The 22548-nt window shown below is 49.2% G+C and overlaps 2 protein-coding genes across 2 annotated transcripts in view; both read right to left on the bottom strand.

Annotated features, from left to right (window-relative positions):
* Positions 1-1392: 1392 nt before the first annotated feature.
* Positions 1393-21734, bottom strand: RBSN (rabenosyn, RAB effector). Its single transcript, XM_006078895.3, has 11 exons — positions 21540-21734; positions 17248-17388; positions 14960-15060; positions 13995-14040; positions 13714-13875; positions 12207-12448; positions 10890-10960; positions 8502-8588; positions 7175-7277; positions 6077-6181; positions 1393-5433 (listed from the first exon to the last, which is right to left on the bottom strand). The coding sequence occupies exons 1-11, from the start codon at positions 21685-21687 to the stop codon at positions 4288-4290; spliced, it is 2352 nt and encodes a 783-aa protein (XP_006078957.1). The 5' UTR covers positions 21688-21734; the 3' UTR covers positions 1393-4287.
* Positions 21727-22548, bottom strand: part of LOC112581246 (phosphatidate cytidylyltransferase, mitochondrial-like) — a 51088-nt gene continuing 50266 nt past the window's right edge. Inside the window, 1 exon segment of the mRNA XM_044934146.2 lies at positions 21727-21864. Within this exon segment, the coding sequence (XP_044790081.1) occupies positions 21793-21864 (72 nt within the window). The 3' untranslated portion in view covers positions 21727-21792.

The raw sequence follows: 22548 nt of genomic DNA, 5'->3' as shown, positions 1-22548 counted from the left end.
TGTTCCCAGCGCCTGGCCAGAGCTCCTAAAGGAGCTCTGGGAGATAGGGAAGGCCAGAGAAGCGTGGCACGCTGCAGTCCATGGGGTCGAGGAGTCAGACACGACATAGCAACTGAACAACAAAGGAAGTCTCTGACTGACCTCCAGACTCACTGATTCTTTCCTTGAAAGTACCCTACAACTCAAAGTACCCTTCCTTGTAGAGTACTCTCCTGGTGGTCCAGTGCCTAGGACCCCACATTCCCAATGCAGGGGTCTGGGTTCAATCCCTAGTCGGGAACTAGATCCCACATGCTTCAACTAAAGATCTGACATGCTGCAAAGAAGCTCGAGGATCCCACGTGCTGCAACTAAGACCCAGCACAGCTAAATAGAAAATTTAAAAACAAAACAAACAGGTAATACTCAGTGCCTGCTGTAGGTCAGACAGAATGTCAAGTATAGGGTATGGGTACCTCATTTAACCCTCCAAACAACTCCAGTTCACAGATCAAAGAGAGTGTGGTGAGGTTAAGCATGCTAAGGGTTACACCCCTGGGATTCTAGCCTAGGTCTGCCTGACTCCAAAACCCAAGCTGCCCTGGCCTGCTTCGTGTACAGACACTCAGGTTTCTAACATTAGGGAGGACATTTCATCCACAGGAAGCACCTCTTCTGAACTTTAAGGTCAAAAGCTCTTCTGCCTTAAACTCTTCAGTAGCCTAGCAGGGTTTTCAAAAAGACTTCAGAACTTCCAGCTTCAGCTCAGAAACATGAAGGGTTTGATAGTTGTCACTCCTGTTCTTACATGAGAAAGCTGGGCAAACTGAAAGTCAGTGACTCTTCGGACCCCAGAGATCTGAGTTGGCAGGGCCGTCTACCACCTAGAAACCTGGAGAGGTGAATGCAGAGGACAGCCAAGATCTGCTTACCTGCAGCAGAAGCCACTGGAGCCCCAGCTGGAACACGGGCTGAACAGCTGGAGGCTGAGTGTGGACTAGCATTCGAGTGGCAGCCTGAGGGACACCCTACACTCTCCTAAACATCACCTCCTCCTGGGTTAGTCCTGGGAGGTCTCAAAGGTCTATATACATTGAAGACCCACTCAGCAGCTTCCTCAATTGCCCACTTCTGCTACCTTTGGGCACGACACCTGTGTAAGACAGTTCATTTCATCAACAATGCAGGAATCACTGAACATAAGGGCACAACTGGAACCCGTATTTATCCCCTGGAAAGACTCCTGGTTTTTTCTGGAGGCCATGACCACATGGGGAACACAGGAGCTGGGGCTGTTTTCTTGTACTCAGAAGTCATTAAGGAGAGGACTGGTATTATTAAGGAGATGACCAGATGTTATCTAGTAATTCTTGGTGTGCATAAACACACACACACACACACACACACACCCCCAACCGTGAATAGCTTGTTATTTTATTTTTTAAAAAGGTTCCAATACAAGGCCCCAGAGTAGTACATGCAAATCAATGACCCTCCAACTGTCGCTGTCGGGTGACCAGCACAATCTACTACCACAGCCTATGACCTATTAGAGACCAGCCTCTCACCTTGAGTCCCATCACCCATCTATGCCAACGTCCAGCCTCCCACATGGCTCTTGGTGACTCAGGTACATTTTAGTATCTGAACAAAAGAGATACATTGAGCAGCAAGTATAATGAGTAAGTGTCCTTAGTGTATTAGACAAGGGAAAATATAATCAAGGCATAAAAGGGAAAAGCTTCATTTGATGCCTGAATCCCCAGAGTCTCTTCCACACATGATCTGTGTCTAGGGACATCTGGCAACGATGGATCAAGGACTTGCTCATTTTCTGATGAGATGGATGAAGCTGTCTGCACTGAAGGGATGTAGGACGGGTCAAACACTGACATGAGGGAAGAACTTGAAGTTGTGGTTGCAATTCATAGGCCACTTCTTCCACGGTGCTCCCCCATCCCTGTAAATCCAACATTGTGCCCATCTTTGGGTCTATGAATTCTGGGAAATGGTACAACAGAGGGATAGAGAATTCTGACTCCAGTCATGTCTGTGATTACAGGAGAATGTAGCCATGGAGGAATTCAATCACATCAGAGGGTTTTAGTTTGGTTTAGTATATTCAGTGATTCCTTTTTAAATTTAAAAACATGTTTCTTATAGGTCTGGTTCTCAGTGCTCTTAAGTTACTAACAGATTGCTACCTGCAGCTGATTTCAGGGAAAGGGTATGTTTGCTAAACTAGTCTTAACTGAAACCACCAGCTAACTAAAAGAGATATATTCTCATTAGAAAAATAACTATGAGGGCAAGCAGCACTTGGCTCCAGAACTACCTGCTTTTTGGTGCAGAGAGCTTCCTTCTTCTCGGTCAGAGAGAAAAGACAGACCGAGCAGCGAGGAGCGTGCAGTCATCCTAAGTCCCTCAAGAGTAACAGCATGAAGGGCACTGACCTTGAGAGGGTAAGGACATCTGTACCAGGCAGCATCTAAGATGCCTGACTGCCAGCTTCCCAAAACCATGACAATCAGCAAGGCTGGTAACTGGCTGACCTTAGTAACCTACTCACACTGCTTTATGAACAGGACCCAAACTCAAGAGGTCCTCCACACACGCTCCGCCCACCCACTCCCCACTGCCAGGCTTCTTCATTCAGGAACGTTCTGTACAGGACCTCTTCATTCAGCCCAAAGAGCCAGCAGGGGCTAAAGAAATGTGAATAGTGTCAACACAAATTCAGATTACTGTTACACCACAGTATTTTTTCAGACATTCCCAAGATCAACAGGGGTCTTCCCAGAATGAGACAAAATAAATTTCAGCCCTTACACCAGTAACCAGTGACCATAAGAGCCAGAGTTAGTTATGGGTATAAAGTGACTAGTGGTCAGTTATTGTTCATTATTTAACAAGCGTAACTGCAGCAACTCTACCCAGAGCTGAGCACACTTGGGTATCTGATGTCAGATGTCAGTTAAGGGTCATGTCCCTGTAAACCTAAGCACCAAAGCGAAATTCACAATTTCCCTTTTTGCCCTTAACTGGTGAAGAGTTCAAGTACTGCGGTTCTACCAGAATGATCCTGGGTTGTGCCTCCTGCAAACATTTTACTTTTATTTATTTATTTTTTTTGGCCACACCACACCCCTTGCAGGATCTTAGTTCCCTGACCAGGGATTAAACCCACGCCCTCGGCAATGAAAGCTCGGAGTCTTAACCACTGGACCGCCAGGGAATTCCCCATTTAATTTCTTACTACTACTAAACGTAGGTGAGAGAGTATCTCACCAGTGCCCACGGTCAGCACAAGATGACCTGCAAGACAAAAAGGCTCATCGACAAGCCTTGGAAGTTACTGTCATTGACCTTCTGACTCAGGGGATTTCAGCTCTTCTGACAAGGTTCCACGAGGGCTTCCTGACCACCATCTCCTAAACTATAGCCTGGGCCCTTTGAAAAAGCCCAGATCAGAGTAACTGTGCCAAAGCTCTAGAGGACACTTTCTCCGGGTACAGAAAATTGTCCCAGTGGTCATTCAATTCCACAGAGCAACACTTGGACAGAGACTCTGCTCCCAAAGTATACTACTTCTATCAGCCAAAAAGTTAAAAACTGCTGTTCTCTAAAAAGCTCATGAACAGACTCACAGTGATAACCCTGCAGTGGGAGATTAACTTCCTGAAAGAGAGAAATAAGAACTGAAAGGAAGAGGGCAAGAGACCGTGAGGAAACCTCACCCCCATCACCCCTCTTACGAGGGGCTTTCCTGGGTCTACACTATTGCCTCCACAGTGAGACCTTCCCCTGCCATCACACAGGACGTGCCCAGGAGGACAGTGGACGTCCCAGGCGAAAGGAACATAGTCTAATGGGACAGACTTCCGCCAGAACCGAGTAAGATGTAAAGGGCTCTATGCTGTGTGTCTTGGCTAAAGGAAGGGCCCTATAAAAGGCTGCCCTCTAACACTGCAAACTGACCAACACCAGGCAGGAGCGAATGCGGGCACAAGGTGCACAGGGGAGCCATTTCTGCCCACGGCCCAGCAGAACCGCACTTGTGACACCTCGGCAGTGAAGATTTCTCGTCCCTTCTACAGGGAAAACCCAATTATTAAAAAAAATTCAGGAAAAGCAGCAAATGCATGCTGGTTCTCCCTGTTGTCGTTCCCATTTTATTATTCAGCTGTCACAGGAAAAGCTCCCAAGTGCACAGCACCAAATAGCCAATTCCTCCACCCTAACCTGCAGGCACCTTAAACTCCGCCTTCCCCCTCCATGCCCCGCCCCCAGCCCGCCCGCCTGGCCAGGTCAGTCGGAGCCCCCCTTCTGTCTGGCCAGGGTGCGTCTCAGCTCCCTCAAGTTCTCGGTCAGCACCTCCACCTCATCCAGGCGGCCGCACTGCTTGGCGTCGAAGATGTACGCCTTGATGTTGTCGATCTGCTGGAGCAGCAGCTCCTCCTCGATGGGCTCGGCGCCCTCCTGCCCACCGTCGCTCTCCTCCTCAAAGGGGTTGGTGCAGGGGGCCTCCTCGAAGGGGTTCCCAGGGACAGGGGGGGATGCGGGTGTCCGCGGGGGGTGCTCATCTTCCTCCTCAAAGGGGTTGGGGGCAGGGCCGTCTGGCCTAGCGAAGGGATTCCCTTCCACAGCCTCCTCTTCATCCTCTTCCTCAAAAGGGTTGTACTCTCTGAGCACATGGGCTGGCGGGCCGAGGGAAGGCTCTGGAGCAGGAGGCTTGGCCGTGTCCTCAGCTGAGGGGCTGGCAAGGTCTTCTTCCTCATCGAAGGGATTCAGGGAGGGCGCCTCACGGTGCTGCGACGCGGTGCTTTGGGGCAGGAACTCTTGGCCCAGGGCTGGGGGCCCAGACCACCCTCGGAAGGGCTCGGGAGCCGAGCTGGGTGGCGAGGTCTTGGTGGCAGTGCCACTCCGAGCTGGGGAAGAGCCCAGATCCAAAGCGTGAGCGAGGTGCGTGCGTGGCTCTCTGCTCGGCTCCAGCTGAAAAGGCCTGATCTCCCGGAAGTCCAGGGACCGAGTCCGCGTGTGCAGAGAGGCTGCCTGGCCCTGCTCACGCTCCCACTCCCGCTCCCGCAGCACCTGCAGCTGCTCCCGCTGCAGGTCCTCCTCCTCGGCCTGCCTGCGGGACAGCACGATGGCCTTCTCGGTCTGCTGCTGGTCGTACTCGTCCTGCAGCTGGCGCAGGTTCTCCTGCAGCGTGCGCACTTCATCCGTCCGGCCCGCGGCCTTGGCCTGCCGGATAAAGGACGTGATGTTGTGGATCTGCTGCAGGAGGGGGTCCGGGTCCTCGCTCTGCCTCTGGCCTTCCGACAGCGGGAGCCAGCCCTCGGCCTTTCTTAGCGGGGCAGGACCCCTGCGAGGGGGCGCCACCTCCCCGTTGGTCGCGCGGGATGCCAGGTCACTCCGCCTCTCCTCAAGTCTCCGCTGGGATTCCAGGGCAGCCTGGGAAGACACCAAAGCCAAAAAGAAACATGGTCACCAGGCCAACAGCCACACTGCCAGCCACCACTGCGGCCACGCCATCCCCATTCCAGTGAGACCTCAATTCCCCACCTCAGGACTGTGATATCCAGCTGCTAAAATCAAGTCATGATTTTTCAAAATTAAAATAACAAACAACAGTAAGTTAAGGGGTAAGCGTTCCTCCATCTCACATTCACTGGCTAAGCACTTACCTTAAACCTCTGAGGTCTACTACCACTCATCTACACTGGACTCTCACAAAATCTTAAATACACATATTATTCTCTGCTTAATACTGCATGTTCCAAAGTGTTCTAAGAACTCCCTGGTGTCTGGGTCATCTGCAGCACGTACTGCAGGGAGGACTGCCAGTCTCCATGGTATTCTAGACAGGAGAAAATCAGCAGAACCTCTGAAAGAAAAATAGGATCTGGGGGAGAAAAACAGTTACTTTGATTTCTAAAATGCGAGAGGCCAGAACAGAAGGAAAACACAAACCAGAGCGAGTGAGAGATTCTGACTTAACGACAACCTCACGGGACCTCCTGGAGCCTGTGGAGGCCTCTGTGCTCGTGGAGCCGCGCGGAAGAAGCCGGGTGCCAGCGTCCCCTGCCTCGCTTACCTGCCTCTCCAGGATCCTCTTCCGCTCCATCTCCTGCTTCCTTTTCTGTTTCAGTTCCTCAAACTGCTCTTTGGTCGGCAGTGACATCAAACCAAGCAACTTTTCCTGTAGGGGGTCACGGACAACTTTACACTTAAACCCTTTTCAGGGGGAAAAAAAAAATGAATCTTAAGTTCCCTAGTGAGAGCCCGCTGAAGCTACGTCACATAGGTCTCAGACAGTCACCCTAACGAGCAGAGCAGGGAAGGACCTAACCCTGAAATCAGATCCGTGCCAGCTTCCTTATGGAGGGCCAGCCTTTTCATTAGGAGATGAACACCAGACATCCCGGTTACTTGCCATCTCAGTGAGGCTTTTTCCTGCCCTCCCTGTCTATTAGCACATCTGTAAGCCACCGTCTGAGACCCACACCCATGCCCTCCTTACATTTCTCCCCAGCACTTTCCACCGTCTTAAGCCATATATTCGGTTCTTTCTCCTCCATCCCCTCTCTATAATATAAGCTCTGTGAGAACGGGAAGGTCTATCAGGACACCCAGCACCTAAAACTGCCTGGGCCTCAGCGGGCACCCACTGACGACTATGGAATACAGTCATCCATCAGAAGCAGGAGGGGCCTCGCTCTGCAGGATGGTGTCAGGTAACTAACCCAACAGCACACGTACATCTCTGTCAGGAGCCGCACAGGCGACTGTGACTCTCACAAGGGCTTTCTGAGGTTGAGACAACTCAGATGCAGCCCCCCAGGTGGAGTGAGCCCTTGAACAATCACCTGTCTCCTCCAGACCAAGAGCCCAGGGAGAGCCCCCAGGAGCTTATCCCAAGGAGGAAATGCTCTGTGCAAGCAGGTCCACCAGGCACTCCTCACAGCAGCGGAGAAATGGGAGCCCATCAGACGCCCAAGGACGGGGAACAGTTACATAAAGGGTGGTGAGCACACCCAGAGCAGGGTCTATGTCACTTTCCTTTGACATGCAGATTTTTCTCTAGATGTGGCTGACACACGTGTAACCCTAAAGAGCAGTAAGTGTACGAACAGAGAACAAGCAAGCCATGGGCCCTGTCCACCCTCTGAGTGGTGGAGAGTGGTGGCTTTACCTGCACAAACAGTGTGGCCGAGTATCTGATCATCCTCTGCAGCCGCAGGGTGTTCGGATGTGGCGGCGGGTCCTGCTTCATGTCTAAGGTTAAGATCTTCTTACTGCATGAAAACAAACACGTCGCTGTAAGGGCATGGCCAGCCTCAGAAACATGGGTGAAGAGTCCGCAGTCGCCAGGCTTGCATGCCGGCAAGGTATGAGGAGAAATGGGCTCCAGGCTCCCCTGAAACATCCTCGCAAGTGAAGCCCATTTCTTACCCAGTGGCTGTACCCGAGGCCCCAAACAAGCACAGGGCGAACGACAAACACCCAGCCACCGAGGGCCATGACCGGTGCAGCAGAGGAGCCCTGTGCTTAGTTTAGCATTCTGCTATCACTGCCTCACAAGCCTCCTTTTTGTATTTATTTCTGTATTTGGGTGCATCAGGTCCTGGTTGCTGCTGCGGGCTCTCGGGTGCCGCACACAGACTTCTCTTCAGTTGTGGGGCGAGGGCTTAGTAGCTGCAGCACACGGGCTTGGCTGCCCCGTGGTATGTGGAATCTCAGTTCCTCGATCAGGGATTGAACCCACATCGGAAGGCGATTCCTAACCACGGGACCACCAGGGAAGTCCCTTACAATTCTGAACTTTGATCAGGGGCCTGCATTTTCACTTTGCATCCAATCCTGCAACCTGTCTTGCATGTGCGGATGGACGAGGGCTCCGCATCTCTGTTTTCTGAATCACAGTACTTCCTACACCGCAAAGGGCTGAGCTAACCCCAACAGCCAATCCACAGTTAAAAAGCAGTAGCTGGGAATTCCCTGGTGGTTCAGTAAGACTCGGCCACTTTCACTGCCACAGGCCTGGTTTTGGTCCCTGGTTGGGGAAATAAAATCCCACAGGCCACACAGTACAGCCAAAAAAAAAAAAAAAAAAAAGCAGTGGTCAAATTGAAGAAGGAATCTGGACTCCATCCTGGTTGCAGCACTTTTGCTAGCTGGGGTGCACTCATGCACCTATGAAATGGGGGTGCTAATCTCTACGTCACAGGGTAACTGTGGCAGAACACAAGAGCCACCCTGTGTGGAAGCAGCCAGTGACTGACACATAGCTGATGCCAATCGGCTCCTGTTCCTTTAACAATCATGAACCGTAAACTCCTCAAGCAAGTTACTGAGACGCACTGAGGGCCGGAGCTGGCAGCCCCCTCAGCCTCCTCCTCACACACACCCCCGATCACCAGAACCAGGTAAGCTAGGTCTGCTGGCCGCCCACCACCCCGTAAACCCAGCACATCCTCCACTTAAGCCAACAGGTAGGAACATCACCTAACAGACCTTACCTTAACGCGTCTATTAGCTCATACACTTTCTGCACTTCCACTCGAAGGTCACCAGCATGTTCCAGACTGTAGGTTGTCTCTCCAGCACTAGGGAGAAATAATGCAGATGTTTGATCCAGGTTTCAAGGCACTGAATGGAGAGTATGGTGTAAAAGGACTCTACAGGTTTAAGGCCTCACAGAGAGGGGGATAGTTAATCCTCTTCAAGTCATTTTAGACTCCCCCACCTTGTGGCTCTGCTGGTAAAGAATCCGCCTGCAATGCGGAAGACCTGGGTTCAATCCCTGGGTTGGGAAGATCCCCTGGCAAAGGGAAAGGCTACCCACTCAGGTATTCTGGCCTGGCGCATTCCATGGACAGTATAGTCCGTCGGTCGCAAAGAGTCAGACACGACTGAGTGACTTTCACTGTCGCTTTCATATAATGCAATGCTCGTTCCTTTTCAAAATGTGAGTGTTAATTAACCAGAAGTAGCTTTTAATTTGCTGATGCTGTGGGAAAACTAGTGCCGAGGCCTATGACGGCCAGCTCCTAAGCTCGTTGTCAAAATAAGTAGGACTGACCCTGCTTCAGCCTAACACTTTCCCTGAACGACTTCTGTGCATCTAGGAAGAGGGATGAAGTGGTTTACTACACGAGTTGCTTACACCACACCAGAGGAGAAGGCACTTTTCTTTCCTCAAACACTACCCAGGAGCAGAAAAGGCCAGTGGGGGCTTATCAGTCTCAGAGGAACAACGTGGTTATCATGTGGTCTCAGAATTTCATTTACGAGGCTGCCACTCCCACCAGGCAGCTTCCCTGATGGCTCAGTGGTAAAGAGTCTGCCTGCCAAGCAGGAGACCCGGATTCGATCCCTGGAGAAAGAGGATCCCCTGGAGAAGGAAATGGCAACCCACTCCAGTACTCTTGCCTGGGAAATCACAGTCCATGGGGTGGAAAAGAGTCAGACATCACTTAGCAACTAAGCGCACACACACACACTCCCACCAGAGTGCTGAATTCCAAGTGCAGTGATTATGGTTTTTCATTTTTATACCCCCAGTAACTAGCACATGGGATGAGCTTAAACAAGGTTTCCTGAGAACAGAAGCATTTCAGGTGATCTCCCAGCTATTAATCCAGCCTCAGCTATGGCCACTCAGCTCCCTTCCTAAGGCAGCAGCAAGTTAAGTTAAATAAAAGCCCTGCCAGGCTAACCTGGTTTCCCTCTATCGGGCAATCCTGGCTGGAAAAATCCTGGTGTGTTCTGTAATCTGCAGACTCAGCAAAGTTGTTTCATCATCTCTAACAGCACAGTTTTCAAAAAGAACATCAGACCAGAACCAAGAGGACTTGTACTTTGTTTCGATATCACCAAGTCATGTGGAAGATAACAGAGCTGGCCTAAATCTGGAATCGCTGCCCTGGTCTCAGTCACATCGAGCCACTGTGTTACCCTTGGAGCGGCCATCAGGCCCGGCTTGGTTATCCCGTGTGTTACTTGTTGGCTCGTCGCGGTCTGCACTCCCGCGATAATGACGCTGTCTTCGCTGTGCGCTGCTACAGCCCCAGCACTCAGAAGAGTGCTTGGCACCCAACGCGTGCTTGATAAACACCCACTGAATGACTGAGTGACAGACTGAGACGCACGTACTGAAGCCCTGCAGAACTGGTCTTGGGAGGAAGAGTTAACACACATGGAGACGTTCTCAGCAATGGTAGCTCCCCTCTGGCTAAAGGAGAGCCCACGGACCCACAATGGTGTCGAAGGCACAAAGCAAAAACCCAACAGGACTCTGGGAGAGGAGGCCCTCGGGTGACAACGTCCTGAGGAAAGGGCTGGATGCCAGCTCACTGCCAGGAACACCAGCTGACGTCACTGGCGTCCAGGTAGAAGGTAGGCCCGCTCTAATTTTAAACCCATGGGCAGGGGTGGGAGGAGGGCGCGTTGAGTCCAGTGAGTTCCAGGGAGGAATGGAGCACGCAGCAGACGCTCCCAGTCAAGGACTCTCCATTCCGGGGAGGTTTATGCTTCTTCGCAGCTGCTCACAGGAGGGCAGTGTGATCCACTGAGTGAAGTGACTGCTGAGTGAACTGCAGGCAGAGAAGGGACTGTATCCTTTCCCTGCTCTCCTTCAGAGCCAGTGGTCTCGGGCAAGAAGTGGAGAGAGGGGGACCGGGACCCAGGAGGTGCAGATACACGGGGGCAGTCGGGGACAGTGGGGCTGAGAGGGCTCAAGAAACAGGGCTCCCCGCGCTGCCACCGTCTGCTGCCAGGGCTGCGGCGTCTAGCTGTGAGGACTGAGGGGAAAGGGGCAGGCCCTACATACTCAGCTACTAAAGAACTGACCAAAATGCCAGCAAACAGTCACCACTGAGTCAGTAAAACAGAGAGGAAGAGCTTACTTTAACGATGCTGCCATCTTGATGTATTCTGGAGCTTTTTGGTCAACTTTCTCCATGCAAAGCCGTAATTTCTAAGAACAAAAGAGAAGAAGTGGGTTGTGTCTCAAGATACAGAAAAGGCAACACAAAGGTTATGTGGAATCAGTGGAGATGTATATAAAATGTGCAGTTTTCTAAATTAAAAAAAAATGCAGAGAGTGGCTTTTAGTTTTGTTCTGTTCATTGTTACCAATTTCCTGATTTACAGACCTACTGTACAAGGAAATCTTGTAGGAAGGAAAGAAGGGTGAACTTTGGCCAGATGTTTTTGAGAGGAGCAAGGCCCTCCAGGATACACGTCATGTGAGCTCGCCAAGGTAGAGAAAGAAATCAGTTGCTATGGCCTTTATCTGCCAGGTGACACCAGACACCACACAAGCCATTGCCAGGGCTCACTTCAAAAAAAAAGGAAACCAAAAGCTCGGCGGCTGTTTACAGAAATTATCAGATCGTGAGCTCCACATAACAGTGGACAACGGCTACGTCTGCAGCTCAGCAAGGTTTTCATTGACACCATTTCTAGCAGTCTGACTGTTCTCACGGTGGTTCCAGAAACACAGCCTCTGGGGCCTGCAGAACTGCTAACAGTGACCATTCAGTGATGACCAGACAAAAACTCTCTCCTCCGCATCCGGCTTTGCACCAACTGCTTCCTTCTGCGCCTCCCCATTTCCTATCAGCTCCCTGCCCAACACCCTCCTGGCTCATCCTTCTCAGCCTGCGGGCATCATCCGGGTTAGGAGGCAGAGTCAAGCTCACGCCCAGTCTGACTCTAAACCGCAGGCTCTGGCCACACTGCTCCTGTAACGCAGCAGCTACTGAAGGCACTGCAGGGTCGCCGGTGGTAACCAGAGCTGAGGCATCTGAAGGGACTCAAAAGAGGAAGCTCTACACTTCAGGGAAGTTTCTCAAACTCCCAAGTGAGTGTCCCAGGATCCTTCTGGTCAACAATTCACCACCAGCTCCTGCTCCCGCTCCTGCTCTGACCCACAGAACCTGTCCACACCACATGGCAACCAGCCTTCCTCCTCTTGCCCCTGGGCCACCAAAAGCGCCAACCTCCAACTCTCAGGTGGGCAGGGAAGGGCAAGGAAGTAAGTTTGTTGCAACACACCCAGTGACTCTGCGCCTCACTCAGGGCCCTAGCTAGTGCCCACTGGCAGAAACTAAAAATAACTGAAGGGAACGATTTCCCAAAGCATTCTTCAAAATCCGCGGGCGTGCACATGACGAACAGCCCGGCCTCTCGAATGGGACTCAAGCCGGCCCAGGAGTCACCTCGTAGAGCCTCACGATGTCAGGCGTGCGCTCCTTCTCGTCGATCTGCTGCTCCCTCTTGAGCAGCGTGTCCTTGCAGTGCGTGCAGCAGCGGATCCGGTCATCGTCCTTCTCGTCCAGGACGGAGCTCACGCTGCTCACGCTGCTGATGCTGCCCCGGCGGGAGCCGTGGACGCTGTTGGGTGACTGGCTGGGGCTGGTGTGAGCACTCAGGGAGTCCTTGCTGGCACTGGTGAGCTTGTCTATAAAGAACACAAGACGGGCAGTAGTGAACTCCACAGGTGGGGAGCAGATGCTGCCCCGGGCAAGAGGCACCCACACCTCTGCCTGCCGGGACTCAGGCTCTGTGGTGGGCTGGATGCCCAGTGCCTCCAGGAGAGAGCCAGGAACCAAGGGCAGTCTGTCCTTGAAGCTCTGAGGCTCATCCCAATCTGGCCTTACCACCTCCTGCCCTGCTCCAGCTGCCCGGACACACCCAGGCTCTCCCTGGGACCGTCCCCCGCAGCCTTCCCCCACGCCCAAACCCCAACTGCTACCCCTGCCAAAGCTCAGCTCAAATGGCACATCCTCCAGGAAGCCTTCCCCAATTCCTTGAGGCAAAAACCATTTGCCCACCTATCGGTTCCCAGCACGTCGCTCCTCCTGGGGCACTCCCCACTTGTTCCGTGTGCTGACAGCTCTATGCACAGCCCAGGGCTGCCCAAGCAGTTGTGATTCTGAGGGCACAAACTGTCTCATTCATCGCTGCATCCCTATGGGTTTGTTCCAATAGGGCTACCGCACAGCAGCTGCCCAGTAAGTATCAATCAGCCCAAGAGAAGGAAGGTGAAAAGTGTCCCCAAAACATAGCTCAGCTGAGAAAGGGAGTTGTCTTGGGGAGAGAGGGAACTTACCAAGGTGACACATGCCCACTGGACACCAGAGCCCCACCCAGGAAACATCTGCCCCATCCCACGTTACCCAGACGCCCTGCACCCAACAGCACGTGCAGAGTCAGCGCAACTCTGCAGGGCTGCGAAACCCCCACATCCCAGAGTCAGCCAGCACGCCTAGAGAGCATCTCCAGCAACTTTTCACCAGCTGAGAGTCAAAGTCCTGGGCCACTGGGTTCCTCCTGCCCTGGAGGAATGGACGATGCTGACAGACCTCACGTGGGCAAACAACGACCAGCGAGCCAACTCCGCTGGTTTTGTATGTGGCCCTCAAGCTACCTATGGTTTGCACACTTCAAAAGGCTGCGTAATAAAGAGGAACTGTCACAGAGACAGGATGTGAGCCACGAAGCCTGAAGTGCTCACTATCTGGTCTCACGGGAAAGCGGCCACCTCTAGCACAGACCACTGCTCCCCTGGGCCTGCTCAGGGCCGAGGCTGCGGGGCCTCAAGGAGTCAACAGTAAAGGAACGAAGGTCCCATGGGCCATGCACTAAAACACAAAGCCCCCCGGCCCCCCAGTGGGGCCTGGTCTCGACGGAGGTCAGGGTCCAGGCCGCCTCCACGTCACCTACTTGCCAAGGGAAGGCTGATAAGCTCCATGCACTTCTTGCACATGATAGACCCGCAGAGGCGGCAGTGGTGGCGGCGGTTACGGATGCTGAACTTATTTCCACAGTCCGGACAGAAAGGGACATCCTGGTCGTTGACCCAAGGCACCACAGACTTTTCTATTGCTGTGGGAAGAACAAGACAAAAACCAATCACACACAAAGGGAGGCCGTCTTAAAAAAAGAGATCGGGTCAGGATGAACGATAAAGAACAGAAGGAACATGAGCAAAGTTCTAGAGTTACCTCGGATCTTTGCAGACTCGGTATTTGTTCTGTCAAACGCAGTCAGCTGACAAGGAGAAAAAAGGGTCAAAGGAATGAATCTGGTGGTGGATACACTGTCAACAGGCGGAGGCATCAAGTGGGAAGGAGCACACGGGCAGTACTCAAGTCTTATGTCATCTCCAACCCCACGATGTCACAAAAACAACTTCACGGGGACAGAGTATTAGCTTTGCATCCAGAAAGCACTCGCCTTCCCGTGACCCATTCCAGTCTGAATGCCGGCTGCCCACGGAAGCAATAGCCAGGGGCAGGCAAGGACACAAGGTGGGGGTGGCTACCGCGAGCGAGGGGGGACCCGATTCTCCACAGCCCTCCTGGACAATGAAAGCGGACACAAGATTCCTGCCCCACGACGTGCACGCAGACAGCTGAACCTGTAGTGCTGCCGTGCCGGCCTATCTCACAGCCCAGCTGATATGCATCAAGCGTTTCCAGGGCTGATGTAAAAGAGAGCGGTCATGGTCCTGAAGACTCGCTCTTAAACCAACCACAGGACAAGAGGTTCCCACCCCATACACTGGTCCTGGTGGGCACTCCTCCCGTGTCTGGCTCCCAGCCTGTCTGCCATCACAAGGTTTCACCCACTCTACCCCTTCACGTGACGGTGCCTGGGACTCCCCCAAATGAGGAAAGGATCTGAAGGCAGAAGGGCTGCCAGGCAGTCAAGTGGGCTTCACAGGAAGGAAAAGGGAAGCTAGGTATGTGGCCAGTCATCGACCCGGGCTGCTACCCTCAGTAAAACCAGCCCAGGCTAGAACCGTGCACCGCATCCTCAGCACCACTCTACGTGGGGTGTTTTCCTGCCAGCGTCAGACATACACAATAGACTTAAGACGACACACACACTGCAGAAATGTAAATTTCCCTTCAAAGAATTTATACTTGCAGAAAAAAAAAACATGTTTTAAAACAAAAAAATTTACCTTCTCTAACCTGATTATTAATTTATTGACTTCAACAACATAGTGGTCAATTCTGGCAGCTCGGTGTTTTTTGAAGTCAGAAAGATGGCTTCGTATAGCACCTAGAAGGAAGGGAGGAGTCAACATAAGCAAATTGTCATTTCCCTGAGGAAGCCTCCCTACCCTGAATTTCAAAAGCAAGCCAAAAATCAGAATTTTAGAGTCTTAATAAAAGTTTAAAAACTAGAAAAGCAAACAGAAGGAAGTTTGCTAAAATGATAACTATGGTCACCTTGGGGCCGCAAAGTACATTAAGAAAGACCTCAAGGACAGAGCCAGGGCTCTGGAACCAGCCTGTGCTCAATTCTGCCACACACTGTGTGACCTTGGACAGGTTCCTTACCGTCTCTGTAACTTGGAGTACTCAGCTATAAAATGGGGAAAACAGGAGTAGCTACCGCACAGTGCTGTTATCCAGATTAAACAAGTTAAATTTATAAAACCCTTAGAACACTGTCCGGCATGTGAACTTTTGTTAAACAAAAAGGAAATAACATTATAGGCCATTTTTTTTTAATCTTAAACTTTTCTATACTTTTCACAGTTGGTACAATATGGCTTTTTCATCAGAATGAACACAACCCTTCTCTAAATAGCCCCCAACATGCAAATGCTAAGAGACGCCTTTGTGGGGCTAGTTCAACCGATAGCATCCTCAGTTCAGCAGCCAAGACCTAGGACAATCCTCATACAGATGGAACCAAGTAGCCTTTTGTCTCAGAGCATCTGGAAGAGCTCCTGCTCAATCTCTCACCACTTCTGAAAGCCGGCCCTGACCCCAACCCCTCCCAGCACTCAATTCATTTCTTCCTCCCAAAGATGGCTTGTTCATATAGGTACTTAACTGTATCTATATCTTTATACTAGATTCTTAACCATCCATTATTCTCTTCTTCCTAGACATACTATAACATCTAATTAAAATTTAGCTTCAGATTTTTAGGAGTGTCGATAAGCATTAACTCTGAAAGTTTGCCATTCTCTTGACCTTTTGCAATTTGTGCCTTACTTCAGTTGTTAAATCAGGGAAGTTAACTGGAACATCACCTTGAAAAATTTAACACTGGCAATCATGAAATAAGTTATCAAAAAACTCATAAGAGGTCATACACTTAAAATGTCTCCTTCATGTTTTTAATTGTCTTTCATATGTAACAAATAAGTATATGCATATAGTCTTATTTCTATTTTCTCCTGCCATGATGAAAATAAAACATTTCCACTCTCTAATATGTTAGCCACTGGCCACACATGGAGACTGAGCTCTTGAAATTTGACTGGTGTGTGGTCGTGAAACTGAGTTTGACTTTTAAATCTTATTTAACTTTAAATGGAATTAGCATCACTATCCTTTCTACCTCACATGGCTTTTATGAAAGGTGAACAAGATAATGAGTATCAAAGTATAGTAAAGTAGTACATGACTGCCCTAGCAATTGGTGGTTAAGACACCACATCCAGTGCAGGGGTTGTGGCTTCAATCCCTGATCAGGGAATTAAGATCCCACATGCCACATGGCTCAGCCAAAAAGCAAACAAAGTATAACAAAGTACTACCAAAAAAAATCATTATTTATCCATCACATGGATAGACAGCATTCTATTAATGATCACTAATGTTCAACAGTTAAAGGACATGGAAGATTAGTTCAGCTCCATGTGGCATGATCTTTTTGGTAAAAGCTTCACTGAGTTATCATTTAAATACATACAGTTCACCATTCACAGCACACAAAATCAGTGGGTTTTAGTTTACTGACAGGCTTGTGCAACCATCACCAAAATAATTTTAGATTATTTCCATTACCCTCAAAAGATGATAATTCGGAAAGCAAGCAGATGATACCATGATTACACACTTCAGAAAATTAAGCTGCATGAACCAGTGCTTTTCAGTAGGCAGGTAGCATCTATATGAGAAGAAACAGTGGACTGTGTCTGGACTGATGTTCAGAGACTTGGACTCCTACTCCAGTTCTGCAGCGACCCAGCTGTCTGACCCTGGGCAGGTCCCCATGGAGTTCAGCAACAATTAAATGAGAGTCCACATGTAAAGACTTAAGGCGGTGCCTAACACCGCAATGCTCTGTGTCTGAATGCCCAGCTCGTCCTTGTTGGTTATCTCCCCCACTAGGACACAAAGGTCACGGGAAGCTTACAGCCATGCGGGTTTACTGGTGTCTCTTCAGCCAACTCTGAAAACATACAGATGCTCAATAATGAATGAATGAGTGAAAAGCATTTCTCACCAAGCTCCTGGGGTTCCCACATGTAAGGATCGACCCCTCCATAGCTGAAAGACTCGTATCCTTGGGTGCCTGATTCAGCTCGATCATCTCCTTCCCGTTTCAACAGCCTGTTCTTTGCTTTCCTAGCCTTCTGGACAAGACCTTAAAAAATGGAACAAACACCATATGAATCCATGAAGAATACCAGTGGAGTGTTGAGGTGCTACAGGAAGAGCAATCAGATTTCCCCTATCAACAGGGTCCCAGTGCAATTCGTGAATTCTCCTGTACCAGGGTTCTTTCATTCTCCAAGGACAGAAGCAGTAGGAGGGAAGGAGGCAAACTTCTAGGACCAGTGTCCCAATCCCATCCTCTAGCCCGTATCATTATAGCGATCTTCTCGCTTAAAAAAATAATTGATTTAAATCAATTATGAAGTTAAGGGGAGACTCAATGGCAGGCTGAGGAACATTAGCAAACCCTACCAGAAAATCAGTTCTCAGGTAAGGACCCTTGGATTCAAAGATCTGGACAAGTACTATGAAAGATCTGTACATGCTGGACGCGTAGTACACAAAGGAACCCCTGGGTCTCGGGTCCCATAAGAAAGCTGCAGATGGTGATTTCAGCAGTACTGTTATGATTAACTCTAGTCTACAAACTTAGGGCTGCAAAACAGACTTCAGACAAAATTCAAGAACTTCAAGGACAGTAATAGTTGGAGGCCAAGGAAGGACACACGAGGAACCATTTGCTCCTACGAGGACAAAAACGCCCAGTCAAGAGTTCGAAAGGTGGAGGGAGAGCTAGCCAGCAGGGACATGAGGACATTACAGAAAGCATCGTCTTCCCCCCAAGTCACTCCCTAGCCTTGGGTCTTGCCTCCCAGATACCAGCAAGACAAATGGAATCAGAATCTGTATGAACACCAGAGTGGCTCCCAGATTTCAAGTTTCCCAAATAAGAGGCTGATTAAGAGGAATAGAAAGAATCAGGAAAGTTAAATTCAACTGACAGCCCTTGTGTCCTGAAAAGGCTCTGTTTAAAAAAAAAAAAAATGCATTTCGGACAAGGCACATGTCCTCAGTTCAAGATGGACCAGGCAATGAACCCTTCCTGAAAGGTTTTGTATGGCTTTGGGGCAGAAGGCAGCTACAAAGGAAGCCTAGAAGCCACTGTGTAGCACAGAGAACTCTACTCAATGCTCTGTGGTGACCTAACCAGGAAGAAAATTCAAAAAGAGGAGGATGTTTGCCTACGTACAGCTGATTCACTTTGCTGTACAGCAGAAACTAACACAACATTGTAAAGCAACTGTACTGCAATAAAAATTAAAAACAAGAAGGAAAGAAAATAGTCCCCAAAAAGATAAAAAATAAATAAATAAAATACTTTTAAAAATAAATAAAGTAAGCTTAGTGAAGGCACCAGGAGGACCATGGGCTGTATACACAGTGTCCCTCTGATGCCAGATATTGGGAGTTAGGAGAGAAAACAGCCCATAACCTGCCCTTGAAGGGATGGTGAAGCTACTTTTAAGAGGCTATGTTGGAGTTAGAACCAAAGCTTAAGCCAACCAAAGAAGGTCCCTCTTGTAGCCTTCCATCGTGACCAACGCTAAATGGAAAATGAGAAACGCCCTTCCTAATAAAAGCAGGCTTTCGTGCTCGCAGCCTGGCCCCTTAGCTGGCATCATCTTTGAGAGTTCTTTCTAGTCCCAGGTTTTCCAAGCACCCACAAGTCAAGTAAAGGAAGCAGGAGAAAGGAGCAAGGAACTCCACGTGGAGACGTAGTTTCCAGTATCTGATCAGCCCACAGCATTTCTTCAGCTCAGTACCACGCTTCCCCTTTTCATTAGTTGAGAAGAAAGCCCAAGTCTTGACTTCTTGCAAATGTTTTGTGATTATGAGCCAGATGAAAGGAGAGGGGACTAAAATCTAGGTGTCTGATTCATTTTGCCTGTCTTCCCTTCACAGCCAAAGCTGACAAGAAATCCACTGTCTCTCAAAGAAGGCAGAAACACAAAAGCAGAGAGAAACACTGACAGAAAAGAGGAACTACATTTGATAACTTCCAGTCTCTCTCTAGCCAGGATTCACGATCAACCCTCACTTCCTTTCAGATGAAAACAAAAGGTCCTGTATCTATTATTTCAATAATCTTACACATTTTCCCTAATAGAAGTGCAGTCGTCCCAGCAATGTGAAGACACCACTCTCTAACCTCTCTAGCCACTAGCACCAAAGCCTTAGCAGAATCCCAGTATAGGACCCAGTCCAGCTGACACCAAGACTGGGTGTTCACGGAAAACCACGGATTCCAGCTGCAGTGTTCGCTGTGATCGGAATATAGGGCCTCACCTCAGCTGTGATGCCACGGGCAAAGAGCATGGAAGACACGGGGCCAAGGCCTAGCTCTGTCAATCCCTGCGTGACCTTGGAGAAGTCACTGCATATCTCAGAGTCTTGCTGTTTCTCTGTAAAATGAGATCAACCACCTTCCTGCAGGGCTGTTGGGACAGTATGTGAAAGAACACACATTTCTCTCGTTCTTTCTTCTCTTTCGTCTCCTAAGAGCCTCCTAAGAGGCTGCTCCAGACTCTGCAGCCAGAAGCCACCGCATCCACTGTAGCCCTCAGGATTCTGAAATGTTCAGCTGTCATATTTTTTGTCAGAGGTTATAAGTAGTAATGCTTTCAACAACTTTGTTTCTAAACTGAAAAGTGAGACAGGGAGTGAGATTATTTTGATTACAGGGGGCGTGTGACTCACATGTGCAGAGGCCAAAGTCCACTTAGGAATACATGGATCACTCCTTTCTCTCACCCAACAAAGCCGTGAATATGGCATCAGACCTTTTTAATTTCACTGCCTTCAGAAGTGTGGCCAGCGCTTAACTGAATCACTAGGAAAGAGAGTTCCAGAGCACCAGCATCATACTTAAGGGTTAGAGTCTGAAGTCTAGGAAATGAATACTCTGAACAGCAAAAATTACCTTCAAAAATTCTTTTTACAACCCTTTAGGACCTGAGGGTCCTTGGAAGCTCACCAAGTTTGGAAACTTGGAAGACACCAAGTTTCACCTCTGTGGGTTTTCCTCCTTACATTTCAACCATACCTTCCTTTTCCTGCGCTGCAGAGGGCAAGGTGCAGTGAAGGAATTAAGGATGGCAGGAAAGCCTGAATCTGTGACAGGTAAATGGGTGTACAATGTGCCTCTGCTTACACAGCAAAGGAAAGGAATTCCACCCCAAAACCCTCTGGCACTGGCAGGTGGATAATTCAAACAGGCTAGGAAGAGACAGCAGAGAACAGTAATTACACTTACTGGGTTCAGAGCCAGGCTCCACCTCACTGTGCAGCTTCACATTATGTGTGAACCCTCACTGTGTAGGCATTATTTTGGTGTTTCATATGTGTGTCTGGAATCCTCATCAGAAAGATGGGGCTCATTGACAACACAGTTATGGTGAGAATTCAATGAAATTAACGCAGGGAAGTGTTTTTAATACTGCCTGCTAAAAAACTTGGAGAAGGAAATGGCAACCCACTCCAGTACCCTTGCCTGGAAAATCCCATGGATGGGGGAGCCTGGTAGGCCTCCAGTTCATGGGGTCACAAAGAGTCAGACATGACTGAGCGACTGAACTGAACTGAAGATGGAAAACACTAGAAACATGTTCTCTATTATTATTATTAACTTACTCTTAGTTATCGTGTGATGGTGGTGCCAACTACAAACTGGCACTTACCAAGAGCACTGCCAGCAACTGAGCACCAAAGCGCGTGCCAGCTGCCTCTGGAGACTGAGCCCCACGCTGCTCTAGCCGCTGACCTTCAGCAACCCCTGAGGGAGTTCAGGGTGGAGGGAGGCACTCTGTGCTCCAGGGAATCTGGTGGGACAGCTCCTTAGATAGTTGGATGTTTTTAGGAACAGATTTTAGGATCTCAATCCTTGGATCTCCTCATATCTAGAGAAGCACTAAATCCCTTCCTGGTGACATCAGACCCTCATGACTAACAAAAAACCTGTTGTAAATTGAGTGCTTCATGGTATTGAACCCCCACTTCACCAAAACCTTATATACTGACTCTCCCCTACTTCTGCTTTGGAGCAGTCTCTCAGAGCTATCTGAGATGCTGCCTCCAGGGCTGCAGTCCTCATTTTGCCCCAAATAAAACTTAACTCACAACTCTCAACTTGTACATCTTTTTTTAGTCCACAGTGGCATCCATGGGAGCTGATAAAAACCATCCCATGAGTTAAAGCTCCCAGTGACAGAACAGGATAAGCAGGAAATCCTAGCCTCTTACTTTTAATTTGCCCTTTGACATCACGGTCTTCCCCGGAGTGCTCTTCCTCATAATGTGACTGCAGCTGATAGAAAGACTGCAGGTCCTTCAGGCACAAAGGGCAAAGGAAGCCCTCTCTCACTTCTCCTGGGTCATCCAGAGACGCCATGGGTTGTCTCTCTCAACCCCCGCAACGCAGGGGCCTCATGCCAAGAGTCAGCTGGATTTCTCCACAAGAGACAAGGGATCCCACAGCATTAGCTTAGACAAGGGATCAAGCAGCACCCAGACGATGGGGAAGTGGCATCATGGTCCCGGATGAGGTGTCCTCTCTGGAGCAGAAGTCCTGCGAAAGGAAAAAAGAAAAGAGAGTGGGGAACAAATTCAGGCAAATTAACAGCAACTGAGAACTTTCCTTGTTCTTTTCACAATTCAAGATGGGTACTTAATGTTTTCCAATGCAAGTCTGAGACTACAAACTGCTTTCTCAAATCCTTAGACGGAAACCTAAAACTTTGTAAGCTGAGACCATCACTGGACAACAACTCAATGAAGGGGGAAGCACAGACTCCTGAAGATAAGAAAGGAAAATACAACATCAAAAGGGTCAATTCTCTAACATTTATTCCAACTTCATAATGTGCATGCCATGTCTCAAGTAGTTCTCAACAAGCAGAAGTTTTTACTTGACTCTCTTTCCCTTGACCATTTATTCAACTACATATATGGAGTTTTTGCATCTGTATCAGAAATGCACTGATGTTAAAGGGATAGCATCTATCCTAGAAACCAAACAAAAATTTCAATTTCAGTCTAAGGAGCAGCATTAGAAACTTGAGTGATCAGAAAGAAAAATCTACTTTGATAGCCTCAAACTGAAAATAACACAAATATTTATCAAAAAAAAGAAAAATTTGTTTTGTGTCTTATTTTGTATCGTACTTGTTCTCCAATAAACTTACTAGACTTCATAAACCAGCAAACCTAACATTCTCCCTGCCTCAAAAATAAAAGAACCCGGTGCTTAAAC

The sequence above is a fragment of the Bubalus bubalis genome, chromosome 21, assembly GCF_019923935.1.
Source record: "Bubalus bubalis isolate 160015118507 breed Murrah chromosome 21, NDDB_SH_1, whole genome shotgun sequence".
NCBI lineage: Eukaryota > Metazoa > Chordata > Mammalia > Artiodactyla > Bovidae > Bubalus > Bubalus bubalis.
Note: the sequence above shows the minus strand (reverse complement) of the source record. Positions and strands in the feature narration are given on the sequence as shown.

Excerpts from the sequence above, each read along its gene's own strand:
- RBSN (XM_006078895.3), bottom strand. The coding sequence starts at position 21,687 with ATGGCGTCTCTGGATGACCCAGGAGAAGTGAGAGAGGGCTTCCTTTGC. Across the intron at positions 13,876-13,994 it reads CGAGTCTGCAAAGATCCGAG|CAATAGAAAAGTCTGTGGTG; the intron begins GTAACTCTAGAA and ends TTCTTCCCACAG. Across the intron at positions 8,589-10,889 it reads AAGATGGCAGCATCGTTAAA|TGCTGGAGAGACAACCTACA; the intron begins GTAAGCTCTTCC and ends ATTTCTCCCTAG.